We start from the raw sequence: 13,451 nt of genomic DNA, 5'->3' as shown, positions 1-13,451 counted from the left end.
ATGTTAAATACAATCAAAGTATTTTTAAAAATTCTAAAAGTTAAAAAAACGTTTGTCTTTAAAAATTTAAACATTTGAGGACATCGAAATTCATTATTTTACGAAAAAAATTATCCGATAATAGTATTAATCTATCGACCAATCAGAAAGATGTTGTGTAGAAATTTAACCAATCAAACCACAGCGGTTCATTTGAATTGGCCCGCAGAGAATTTCAATGGAAAACATCAGTATGCTATGAAAATAGGCAAGGAGTAACATTGATAAAAGTTGCAGTTTTTTCATAGCTAGTGCACAAAATATTATACGCTTAACAAGATAAAATGGCTTTGACTACAAGAGCACAATCGGTAAGTTTAAATTGGTCTTATTTATGCATTTTCGCGTTTGAAACGTATCGTCTAAATGCTGCGAAACGAACTCGGACATGTTTTGACGACCCAAGAAAAGGAATATTTATTTTATGAAACTGATATTATTTCAAGTAAATTAAAGAAAAGCATTTATAAAAACATCATTCTGCGAATATTCGAATGATTTTTGAGCTCGGGTACGATGAAATGTGTCTAAAATTTTCAAATTAGACGAAAAATATTCGTTTCCGTCACGGTTGGCAGGAATAAACTTGTCCATGACAAATTTTTGTCTTCTATATATAATAAACCAGTCAGGACCATTGTGTTTTCTTTATCTTGTTTATTTTCTGCTCAACATGTGTTATAAATTGCCGGTTTTCATGCACCACGTGCATTTTCAAAATTTATTCTTTCATCATTCTTGAAAAGGAGTTCATGTTGACCTCCCCCCTTTTTTTTATGCAAAAATTTGTTTGCAACTTCATTGTTTGACCTAAACTTTTATTTGACTGATCAAATCATGAATAGCTTATCTAGACTGATTGGACTCAGTAAAAACCTTCACTTTATAATGGCCTTGAAAATAATTGTCTGCTACATGTTGTGTACATTTTTGTGTACATATGCACTTGATTCAACCAAATTAAATTTGACTTTCATTGTTTTAACATGTAGCATGCAAACAGAGAGCTATCAATTTTCTGTATTATAAGATGGTGAAATTGGTGTGATATCTACATTGTACATGTACCTTTTTAAAAAAAAAAAAAATTAACCCTTGATAAATTATATGTATAAAATATTTACCAGGTACTTAGTCCAAGTAATTGTGATGTCTTGGAAGGCTATTTTAAATTTTTGCTTTGACGCCTTCCTGTCCACGTTAGGCGTCAAAGAAAAAATATATAATAGCCTTTTTAAGATGTCATAATCATTTGGACTACCAGGTACTCTGGGCTATTTAGCAGGGCTCACGCTACAAGGCGACTTGGGCGAAGAAGTCGCCTTCCGGATCGTCACTTCGCTTTCCCCGACCCTCAAAAGCAAAAACAAGTCGCCCTGTTCTTGACGATACTAGCTTTCAGTCGCTTCCGTCATCGGATATATTCAATTTTTACCAAGTTGATGAAACATCAATTTTTTTTTGATAATTAAAGAAATTCAGACATAAACGATTCATTATCTTTAGAAAAGAGGTTGAAGCATTGTCTTCGCAGTGTGTAGTAGGTTATTTGATAAAAACAACTTTTTATCACTTCGTGCATTTCCGCAAGTTCTGGTGCTTGTTACTCGAAAACGTACATCAGGCCAACCTTAAAAATATGTTTGTTTGCAGTTTTCCGACTGTACCTTCAGACTGAAGGGTCGGTAGGTAGGAAAAATATTTTATTTTATCAGCCAAAATACAGTTTAAACAAGCAGTTACACTAAACCAAGTTTCTTGTGAAGAAAAAAAAAACATTTTAAAACAACAAACACTGGACATGCTGAAAACCAACATCAAATGAACAGGCATTTTCAGATAAAAAAACTTTTTAACCAAAACTGAAACTTTAACATAGTGTCATTATCCAATTTATGACATAAAATATGGTTATTAAATACTGGAACACTTATAAACAAGGAATGTCATTATGACTAGAAATGTTTTAAAGAAATATATTCAGACATGTATGCTTTTTGACTAGAATGTTTTCACGAGTAGAGTATTTTCATCAGAAAAATGTAGATATTAAAGATTTATAAGACAATGTATTAAAGAGTGTATTTTTAATAAAAAAAAAATAACCATTAAATCTTCCTCATTTGAAAAAAAGGCAACTTGAAAAAAAAGTATTAAGACATTCAACTGTTTTCATATTTCTAACAATATTTAATTATATGTGATAAGGTTATATTTTTGCCAGGCTTTAATGAAAACCAAAGAAATCTAAAGTTTGGGGTGAAATCCATAGCACCCCATTAAAAGTAAATGGTCTGTACTGAAATGTTTTTAATGCATAAAAAAAATTGGCAGCATAGCTCCTAAGGACATGTTTTAATTGAATTCACACAGGCCACACAGTTTGGGTATATTCAATATTGTAAGAAAGAGAATAATTGCAATGAGTGGGGCATCCCCCCTTATCCTAAAGGAGCATACTCATTGCAATCGAAGATAGATTTAATAAAGAGAGAGTATATTTATTTTTCAAGCTAACCATTCATTTTCTCTACTTCTTTGTGTAGTTAGGGTTGCTTCTTATTGATTTGGCACGATCTATATCCATTAACATTTCCAAATGAGCCCTTCCTCCGTACAGGCGTGTTTACAGATATCCATGAAGATGTAAGTCATGGAGGAGTGGTTTCATCTTTGTAGTCTTCACAACGATTTGTAGAAAATATGCCATACTTCAAGCTGCTGTCGAATTATTTAACCACTGAAATTGGTTCCATAAAGTCAGGCTCCACAGATTCTGTACCCGATTTGTTTGAGACAGAATGGTTATCGTGTCAGTTATGAATATCCGCTGCATCATCGTCAATGATATCATCACACATCATTACATGTTCCTGAATCTGTATAAACAGTTTACTAATAAACTTTTTTGTTTGTTATTTGTCTTAAAATTGACACGAGACGACAGCGTAAAGTACTCCTCCGTGACTTCATGGATACCTGTAAACAATTTCCATGTGCTTTATCATTAAATGGTCACATGAACGCTTGACGGGAAGCTAAGACAACCTGAACTTGAAATGCGTAATTGACCAAGACTTTAAATCATTTCCGGAAAGGACCCAAAGTTCCAGATCGCGTCAATAGAAGTATTAAAAAAAAATTCTTCAAATTTAAAGCAATAAAATTTTCACAGTCGGGAGGATTTTCAAGGGTCGGTCGGTAAACTGCAAACAAACAATATTTTAATTTAAGCCTCAACCTAAATTTTGGCACAAAAGTTTGTTACTTCATTTAAACATGATAAAAGTTGCCTCCAGTAAATGTTTAATCCATTGATTGCATTAAAAACGTCATGTTCCTTTCCAAATGACTTGTCAAACATCGTTTATTTTTGTAAATTTTCTTGCATTCGTCCGCCATTGACCGATTTCTAAACCGATTTCTAAACATACTTTTACAATAATTACTACAGACGCACGGAGAAACCAGCTGACCGAAGAATATTGATCCCAAAGGGAAAAATTACGCATTCCACACGCATTAAGAGACTTTTGGTTACATCTAATTGATTGGTGTATATAATTCCCTATATTTTTGGTGGATTGTTTCAAACTATTGATTAAAGTTGCTTAACTCTGAGACTATTATACTAATATCAATATATTATGGCCCAGCTTAATAACTATTATATATTTTTTATGAGAAACACTGAATTTCATACACAAGATAATTTTTAGTTAAATTGTAATTGATATATTATAATTTCTTTACATTTTTTAAAATATTTTTTTTTTTTTAGTGCTAGATATTTAGTTGGTAGTTTCTCACAAGAACCTTAGTAAAACTTAAACAACTTTTAATTTCAAATGTTACTTTAATTGTATTTTTTTTACTCGGGTATGAATTAAACAATATAAAAAGAACATTATTTACATATGGCCCTTTATACTATTGTAAAATCCAAACATTGTAGCGCACCAAGCGAATGAGCACTTCTTTCAAATCTCACCACTTCTCCCTATCAGTTTCAAAAAGAGAAGTCACTTCTCCCTTTAATTCTGAAGTAGTGTGAGCCCTGTTTAGTTCTATAGATAAAGTGCTAAATGTTCATGACAAAAGGGACGTATAGTGATCACTATTGCCTGAGGGAGTTCACTCTGGTGACTGATTTATTGTAAAAGCAGCATATAGACAAAGAAAAATTTGAAAACAAACTAGATTTATATTGCCCCAAGCTCATGAACAATGACTTGTTATATTCATGTCCTATGTTCTTCTGTCTATGTGGTCACAGTGGATTTGTAATTGCTTGTTGAACAGTATAAGTAGAATTTTGAATGATACGCGTTTCAGCTTGCATTATACATGTATTTAATGGTAGCAATATCTTTTAAGGAACATTGAATTATTTGTCTTTCATGTATGTCATTATCATTCCAGGCAAACATCATGAGTCAAACTCACAAGATGCCACTTAACAGAGAGAATCCAGATACTGCATTATTAGCCAAAACAATGGCAGGTAGACCTACCTCACAGACGGGCCAAAGATCAGCTCTTGGCGACATTGGAAACAAGGTCAAAGCAATATCAATTGACCCCAACAGAAAACCTGCCGCAATCAAAAAAGAAATAATCCAGCCTGCTGACAAATTAAAGGTGCTAAACAAAAACAAAGGAACTACGTCACTCAAATCTCTAGTCGAAACAGTTTCTGTAAGTATTATTTGGGTACATTAAGTAGTACAAATAACATTATGTGTACAAATACAAATGAAATGACAAATGGACAAAAAAGATGACCATATGTATAGCTGCAATTGTAATTGTAAATGCAGAGTATTATTCTTATTATTAGATATATTAGTTTAGGTAGTACGGTACATAAAAAAAAATCAGAAAGAAAGAACTCTCAAGAAAAAAGCAACATAATAAAAAAAAAAAAAAAACAGGATGTGGGTGTTCATCCATGACAATAAATCAGAACATTCACATAAAAAAAACACTCAAAGTACTTGTCAACTGTTCTTCAACTCAAAGCTGGCGACAAAGATTATTTGAACTTCATCAGTTCAACAAAGTATTCATATTTGCCTGTAATATGTACTACAGTTTCAATAATTCAAATTTTTAAAAAAAGATCTTACATTTTCACCTTTATTTTACAGAACAATGATATACAGTTAGAACAGATTAGTCAATTTTCGAAACCCGTCTCCAGTGCCAGACCTCCTTCTATATCAGTTCCAGAATGTATGGACATCAGTGCCAATAAGGAAGAAGCTTTCTCAAAAGCTTTGTCAAGAGTGGAAGACATTGATGTCAATGACAAAGACAACCCACAACTTGTCAGTGAATATGTCAATGAGATCTATGACTATATGAGAGAATTAGAGGTATGCAAACCATTGTAATTTGAAATTAATGATGTGATGGAAATATTCATGACTCGTTTTTTTTTTAATTACGACAAAAAGATGGGAGATGTTCTTCCTTAGTAATATATTAAGCAATTCCAGTGTTCCACAATATCTCTGGTCTTTTTGTCGAGGAAAACTGTGTATATAAGTAAAATATTCAATATGATAGATGAATATGTCCAATGTTTCAGTATTATGATCGCCCGATTCAAGGCAGATACAAAAAAAAACATTTATCTAATCTTATTAAATTTACTAAGTTTGAGAAAAGTATATTTTCAAGTAGAGTTATGTTGCACTGTAGATTATATCATATAAAATGTTGAAAATACAAATTGACGGAACATTGATAGTCACATCATAAGATTATAGTGAAACGTTTTTTTGCAATTTTAGGACAAATATCCAGTGAGAACTGGGTTTTTAGAAGGACAAGAAATTACTGGCAAAATGAGATCCATATTAATAGACTGGTTATGTCAAGTACACCACAGATTTCACTTACTGCAGGAAACACTCTACCTTACAGTAGCAATTATAGACAGATTTTTACAGGTAATTATTTTGGAACTTACAACAAGGGTTTTTATTTATTTATGCCCATCAGTTTGAATGCTTCACACAATACTCATGTATTAGAGAGATGTAGTATAAAAATAAGCTAACAAAAGAACTGAAATTGAAAAGATGCAAAGAAAAAATAACATGCTACTTTTCCTTTATATGATAAAACAATGATTTTTCATTTTTTTTGCCTTTTCAAATTAAGTATTTCACTTGATGAAAGATTTTAAAAGAGTTTTGATATGCTTATTTTTTTAACAAAATGATGGGTGTAATGAGTAGTAGAGGGAGACCTTAAATTATATTCAAGGCATCTGATGATTTGGATATCCCTTAAAAAATAAATTGTATAATTGCAATACAAGAAATTAAAAAAAAAAACTTTTTTTCTTATTTCAGGAACATCCGGTATCTAGAAATAAATTGCAATTAGTTGGTGTAACATCAATGTTAATAGCATCCAAATATGAAGAAATGTATGCACCTGAAGTTGCTGACTTTGTATATATAACAGACAATGCTTATACTAAGAAAGAGATTCGTGACATGGAAGCAATTATATTACGTGCTTTAGACTTTAGTGTGGGAAAACCTCTTTGTTTACATTTCTTGAGGAGGAATTCTAAAGCTGGACAGGTAAACACAATATTTTTAAAACTCCTTTTGAAATATTTTGTATGAAGTAAAAAAATATGTATGCTTATTCATCAATCTTTTTCTTCTAATGCAATTTTGCTTCAGAAAAGGATATGGGGTATCACAAGCACTTTTTCAAACTACACTGAAATTTGTAAAACTAAGCATGTGTAAAAACTATCTATTTTGCATAAATTCTCCAATAATATAGCACAGACTAGATTCTATTGATTTGTCGAGCAATCTGGAAAACAACATGGAAAAATTCTTTACAATTAAGGTTGACATTGAACTTTTTAAGTCACAACATAAAGAAAACTTGTTATTATTTCAATTATAAATAGGGTAATTACATTTGATATTGATTACAGGTTGATGCAAACAAACATACCCTTGCCAAATATCTAATGGAGTTGACCATTATTGAGTATGACATGGTGCAGGTGTATCCGTCCGAAATAGCATCATCAGCCTTGTGTTTAGCTAACAGATTACTTGATGGAAGTAAATGGGTAAGTTTAATTAAGTCATAAATATGTGACAAAATATTTTCAGAAACAACTTTTTTTTAAAAATGTAAATTTGATTTGTGGTGCAAATATATAAGAAAAGTAGGTTATGTGCCTGGTATCCATCCATGACACAAATCAGTACGTGCAAAGCTAAGGAACTCTACATTTATTGCTGTTTTTATCTCTGTCTGTGAGGCCCTGGCATCACTGCAAGTAAGCAGGGTTTTAAGTGGAATACTTCCCAAACTGTCAGATGATTGTGTCACATTGTTCATGCTTATTTGGTGCTAAGATTCTATAGAAACATACAATTTACAAGCTTAAGAAAAGAAAAAAGATGTATCGCTTTAAAAAAGAATGTAATCACTTCTGTGATAATCAGAAAATGTTCGTGTTCATGGACAAAATAGTTGCAAACACAATTTATACATGCCAAAAATAACTTAATCATTGTTGAACATTAACCATGTTAACTGATGGATTGAAAAATAAATTCAATTTTGTTATAACAATTATTGTCAAGATTTGCACTAATAATTAAATTTTCCCATTTCAGAATGACACATTAGCTCATTATAGTAGTTATGAAGAAACAGAATTAGTCCACACAATGCAAAAATTAGCCAGTCTAGTCGTAAAAGCAGAAAACAGTAAACTCACAGTAAGTTTTTTAGCAACTGCATAAACAAATAATGTTGACTTGTAAAATAATGGTAAACTGACTGGTCTTTCAAAGTCTTGATATCAAACTGCAATGCAATTGTACCTGCTAATACTTAGCTTTCAGAACCCAAGATTTTGTCTTTTAGTGAATTGTTTTCGCAATATATGTGAAGGATTTAATTTTGTTTGAAAATGTGAATAGATACTGGAGAATTTTCTGAAATTATAATTCAACTGACTTACATATTTGAGGTTGTTAGCTAATCAAAAGATGTGTGACTTACTGTTATTATGAAGGAGTTGATATGTAAACTAAATATTCTTTATTACAAACTAAAAGTTCATTTAAGATCCAAGTTTGAGTGAAAGCTTGAGTTACATAAATTCTGTAGAACAACCCTATTAGGCCACAATTAAAAATATTTTGGTTTGCCCAAACCCTACCCAAGGTTAAGGGTAGGTAGGTAGGCATTTTTTTTTAAAAGAAATTGAGGTATCGGATGTTAATTAGTCTTCATGCCTACAATGTATCTGATTAAAAAAAACTTCTTCAAATCAGGACAATAAAAGAATTTGAGTAGGCAGCTTTTTTCTGGGTAGGTAGGGTTTGGGCAAACAAACCTATTCTTTTTTATGGCCTTTTTGAAGTGAAACAAATATGTAGGTAACGATTGTATAAAGAACAAAAGTTTATTTTGTCTGTGTATGAGTTAATTATTTGTGACATCTTTTAAAATGTAAACTTTTTCAATTCTGCAATGTTGACCAATAAAAATTAAATATCAGATAATTTATTGAAAAGTTTAATTATATTGATTACATATTACCTCCTTCCACTATATATAAATAAATAATAATAAATCTTGTTTTCTATTTCAGGCTGTAAAAACAAAATATTCCAGTTCCAAATTCATGAAAATTAGCACTATTCCAGAATTAAAATCTCAACAGATCAAAGATCTTGCAGCAGCAGCAGCATTACAGAATGTCTCGTGATCAAAATGAACAATTGTTTTTAAATGGTGGCACTGTGTGTGAATGAGAGCATGAGTGAATGCACGTCCTAACTTATTGCCTTCAAAAAGGAATGTGGTGTTTGGTTGTGGTAATGAATGTGAGCGAGAGACGACTACAAGATGTGTCGATGTGTGACCCAAATCATGCTCCTGTGATTTTTAAAATATAGCAATTCTAGAATTATCTTGATTTTAAATAGAAGCCCAATTGTATGTTATGTCAAAAATGGATCATGAAGTTTAAGGTTTAATTTTTATCTTTTTTATCTTTTTATTATTATACATACTATAGGAATTTATAGCCTTTGTACATGGGGTTTATTATCAGAAAGGAACTCATTATCATGAAATGAAGAATTTTTTTGAAAGTGTTTTTGAGTTTGAACTAACCTACCATGACATATTTTTTATCATTCATCAAAGGTAATAGAACTCTTGGTTGTTTCGTTGACATTACCAGAATTTTATCTTTTTAAGTTTTTAATTTTTTGAGGTTAGAATTTATTATAGTGTAGTTGAGGGTAATTTTATATAAGTCACCATACATTAATCCATGGGGGTCATAAACAATATCAGGTAATCATTCACTAAACAGGATTTAAAATTTTAAATGTTTTTCCTTTATAAGGGTTAAATTATTTATCAAAAAAATCTTAGAAGGCAAATATTTATTCTGTCATTCAACAAAAAAAAGATGTTTTGGAATAAACAAATTGCTTAAAATTAATTTTAGGGAGGGTGGTTCTTTATTTTACCTTAGTTCCAAAGAATTTGCTAGACATCGTGATGTTTAGGCTTAAATATAAATTGATATTAGGGAATTGCTTTAAAGAAGTCTTTCATATTCTTGTCGTCATCTGGTGTTGCATTTATTACATGTGTAGTAATGTTTTTATTTATGTACTTGTCTCATGTATTTATGTATATAAAATATTTTGTAATAATTCAAGTCTTTAAATTTTTTGGTCATCAAAAAGTTGAGACACAAAGGAATGTTCAATAAATACAAAGATATAAGAAGATGTGGTATGAGTGCCAATGAGAAAACCTTCCATCCAAGTCGCAATCTGTAGAAGTAAACCATTATAGGTCAAAGTACGGTTTACAACACCTTGACTCACTGACAGCAAACTTTTTTAAGGGCCCCCAAAAAGTCCAGTGTAAAACCATCCAAACATGCATGTAATCCAGTGAAGACAACTTGCAATAAGCATCATTAATTTTGAATGTCAGTGTGCAGATATTTTTTTAGGCTAAAAGCTAAACATGGTTTGCTTTTTTTCAGTGCCTTCTCTGGGGAACTTTTTAGTTGAAACCCTCACAATAGGTGCACATAGTAAATTTTTTAAGTATTACCTCATTCTTTTTCTGATGTTTTGAGATTTATATTGATGCCTCTTTGGAGATTGTTGTATTGTTGATTGTATCAGAAAACTCGTCTGTTTTAAGGCTGTGTGACTTCGATACTTTTGTTTATGCTTGGTGCATCTCCTTAACAGCAAATCTTTAATATACTGGTATATTCAATTGAAATAGTACAAAAGTTCTTGTTTTGTTCAAATCAGTTTTGTTGGCAAAATACACATCTGAAAGTTCATCTTCCAACTGTTATAAGATCCATAACCCATCAGTTGGTTGGCTACCCTATGTTTCAATAGGTGTGAATTATATCCTTTTATAATAACGACAAATCAACTAAAAATTGATCGTCATTTTCAAACTTGAACACTGGTGAATTCAGTATTGTCACAATGTGACACTTTGCTTCTTTTATTGTTTAACTGTTTTCAGGAGGTCAAATTAGTTTAATAATGAATTTATGAATGCAGAATGCAATACTTTTCAAATTTCAAATGCTTTTCAAATATATTATTGATTCCAAGTTCAACATTGTTGAAATTTGTTTTGTTTGTGACATGGGTCTCGGAATGAAATACTAGTACAATCTGGCAACTGCTGTAACTATATAAGACTGTATACCTGGTTGCTTCAAACCTTGTAACAGTATGCTTATGTTAGTTTCTGTCATATGGGTCAATATCCCTAATGCCTCAACTTGAACACAATAGTTGAACGCTGAAGAAAAATCTATTGATATTGTACATGCTACTATTTGTAAAAAGTGACTCGGCTTCCCATTTGTGTTTATTTGAAAAGGACCATAAAATAAAGGTGTAAAACCTAACGAGAGTTATTAAATATATGCAAAGAGTTAAATTTTCAGAGGGATTTTTTTTACAACTGGGAGCCACATCACGAATGAATTTTCAGGGGTGTTCTAATTTACATGATAATGAATTGCATTTGTACCCCAAGATTTTAACCACATATATGACTCCCTTTAAAAAGTAAAATCCCAATAATACTGAACTCGGAGGAGAATCCAATCGAAAGTCCATAATCACATGGCAAAATCAAATGACAAAACATCAAAAACAAATGGACAAGAACTGTTGTATTCCTGACTTGGTACAGGCATTTTCAAATGTAGAAAATGGTGGATTAAACCTGGTTTTAAAGCGCTAAACCTCTCACTTTGATGAAAGTCTCATCAAATTCCATTATATTTACAATGATGCATGAACTTAACAGACATAATAATAAAATAGTCAAAATATGGGTACAGCAGTCATCATTGAGTAACAATTTTAAAAGGAACAATTTAACAGAACACAAAAAACATTCACTGATTCGGGGGTGTGGCGTCAGAAAACTTTATACGTCACATAAATTTGTCGTTCAATGTATATACAAACAATTTAAAAATTTCACATGGGCAATGTTAGCATACAGGGTTAAAAAACTCGTGTAACTATTTTCAGAAATAGACTTAGATTTAAAATAGTCCAAAAGTTTTTATAATATAACCTTGACCTCATTTTCATTGTTCAGTGATTATTGTTAAGTTTTTGCATTTTGGTTGGTTTTTCTTTTACTGTATGCAATAGGTCTACTGCATTTGGTGTATAGAATGATTGTAAGGTGTTCAGAAAAACTTCCATAATTCTTTTGTGCCATGTTCTATCCACTGTAAGATCTTTGTGTGTTTTTATGCCAAGCATGTACTGAATTTTGTGTCTTGGATATATACCCTATATCCTTTGTTTTTCTATTCTATTCTCATTTTAACATAAGTAGGCATTATATTTGTCAATAACTTCATACTGAGTGTTAACATGGTGTAAAAGGTTGGCAAATATAATACCTATGTTAAAACATGAGTGCACTCACTAAGGGAGCTACCATTTGATTTTTATGGGGGGGCTAGGATGAAAAATTTTGTCCTGCATATTTTTTTAGCTGTAATCTCTGTCCTGCCTTTTTATTTTTCACTCTGTTCGGTCCTGCCTTTTTTTTTTTAGTCTATCCTGACTTTTTTTTACCTAAATTGTCGTCCTGACTTTTTTTTTTGCAAGTGTCTCATCCTGCCTTTTTTTTTTTACTCAAAACTCCTGTCCTGCCTATTTTTTTCAAATTTCATCCTAGCCCCCCCATAAAAATCAAATGGTAGCTCCCTAAATTGTCTCGCCTGTTTTACTAATCATTGATATTATGTTGATAGTCCTAAATATAAAGCTTTATTTACAACTATCACATAATCTTTACATGATCCAAAGAAACTGGGTCAAGGTCAGATAAACCAAACAAGAAATACATGTACACCTAACAATCATTCAATACACTAAATATTGTTGACCTATTGCTCGTAGCTTATATGTAATAGACTTAACCAAGAAAAGTAAACATTGACTTATAAACCATGAAAATGAGGTCAAGGTCAGATGATACCTGCCAGACAGACATATACAGCTTACAATCCTTCCATACAACAAATATAATTGACCTATAGCTATATTGTTTAAGAAAAACAGACCAAAACACAAAAATTTTAACACTTATCAATGAACCGTGAAAATGAGGTCAAGGTCAAATAAAAACAACGCGAGTGACATGTACATCATTGAATATTTCCATACACCAAATATATTGACCTATTGCATATAGTATTAGAAAAAAGACAAAACTCAAAAACTTAACTTGACCATTGAACCATAAAATTGAGTTCAAGGTTAGAAGACACCTGCCAGCTAGACATGTACACTTTACAATCATTCCACACTTCAAATATAGTAGACCTATTGCATACAGTATCAGAAAAAACTACCAAAACCCAAAAACTTAACTATAACCACTGAACCATGAAAATGAGGTCAAGGTCAGATGACACCTGCCAGTTGAACATGTACACCTTACAGTCCTTCCATACACCAAGTATACTAGACCTATTGCATATAGTGTGAGATATGGACTTGACCACCAAATTTAACCTTGTTCCCTGTTCCATGAAATGAGGTCCAGGTCAATTGAAAACTGTCTGACAGACATGTGAACCTTGCAAGGTACGCACATACTAAATATAGTTATGTCATTACTCATAATAAGTGAGAAATTAACATTACAAAAAATATTAACTTTTTTTTTTCAAGTAGTCATTGAACTATGAAAATGAGATCAAGGACAACGGACATGTGACAGACAGAAACTTCGTAACATAAGGCATCTATATACAAAGTATGAAGTATCCAGGGCTTCCACCTTCTAAACAAGTGAAACTGCGA

At 31.5% G+C, this 13,451-nt stretch overlaps 1 protein-coding gene across 1 annotated transcript; it reads left to right on the top strand.

Moving 5' to 3' along the window:
- Positions 1-180: 180 nt before the first annotated feature.
- LOC143072162 (G2/mitotic-specific cyclin-B-like) lies at positions 181-9,776 on the top strand. The gene is made up of 8 exons (XM_076246982.1): positions 181-350; positions 4,462-4,737; positions 5,190-5,417; positions 5,838-5,996; positions 6,405-6,641; positions 7,013-7,153; positions 7,710-7,814; positions 8,696-9,776. The coding sequence occupies exons 1-8, from the start codon at positions 324-326 to the stop codon at positions 8,810-8,812; spliced, it is 1,290 nt and encodes a 429-aa protein (XP_076103097.1). The 5' UTR covers positions 181-323; the 3' UTR covers positions 8,813-9,776.
- The last annotated feature ends 3,675 nt before the right edge of the window (positions 9,777-13,451 follow it).

Source organism: Mytilus galloprovincialis, chromosome 4 (genome assembly GCF_965363235.1).
Source record: "Mytilus galloprovincialis chromosome 4, xbMytGall1.hap1.1, whole genome shotgun sequence".
Lineage (NCBI taxonomy): Eukaryota > Metazoa > Mollusca > Bivalvia > Mytilida > Mytilidae > Mytilus > Mytilus galloprovincialis.
The sequence above is the reverse complement of the archived record's forward strand: the minus strand, read 5'-3'. Positions and strand labels throughout refer to the sequence as shown.

What these genes read in the sequence shown, in the direction of transcription:
- LOC143072162 (XM_076246982.1), top strand. Translation starts at nt 324, where the DNA reads ATGGCTTTGACTACAAGAGCACAATCG. An exon ending in TGACTACAAGAGCACAATCG is followed by an intron (nt 351 to 4,461) that starts GTAAGTTTAAAT and finishes TTATCATTCCAG; the next exon opens with GCAAACATCATGAGTCAAAC. An exon ending in TTATAGACAGATTTTTACAG is followed by an intron (nt 5,997 to 6,404) that starts GTAATTATTTTG and finishes TTCTTATTTCAG; the next exon opens with GAACATCCGGTATCTAGAAA.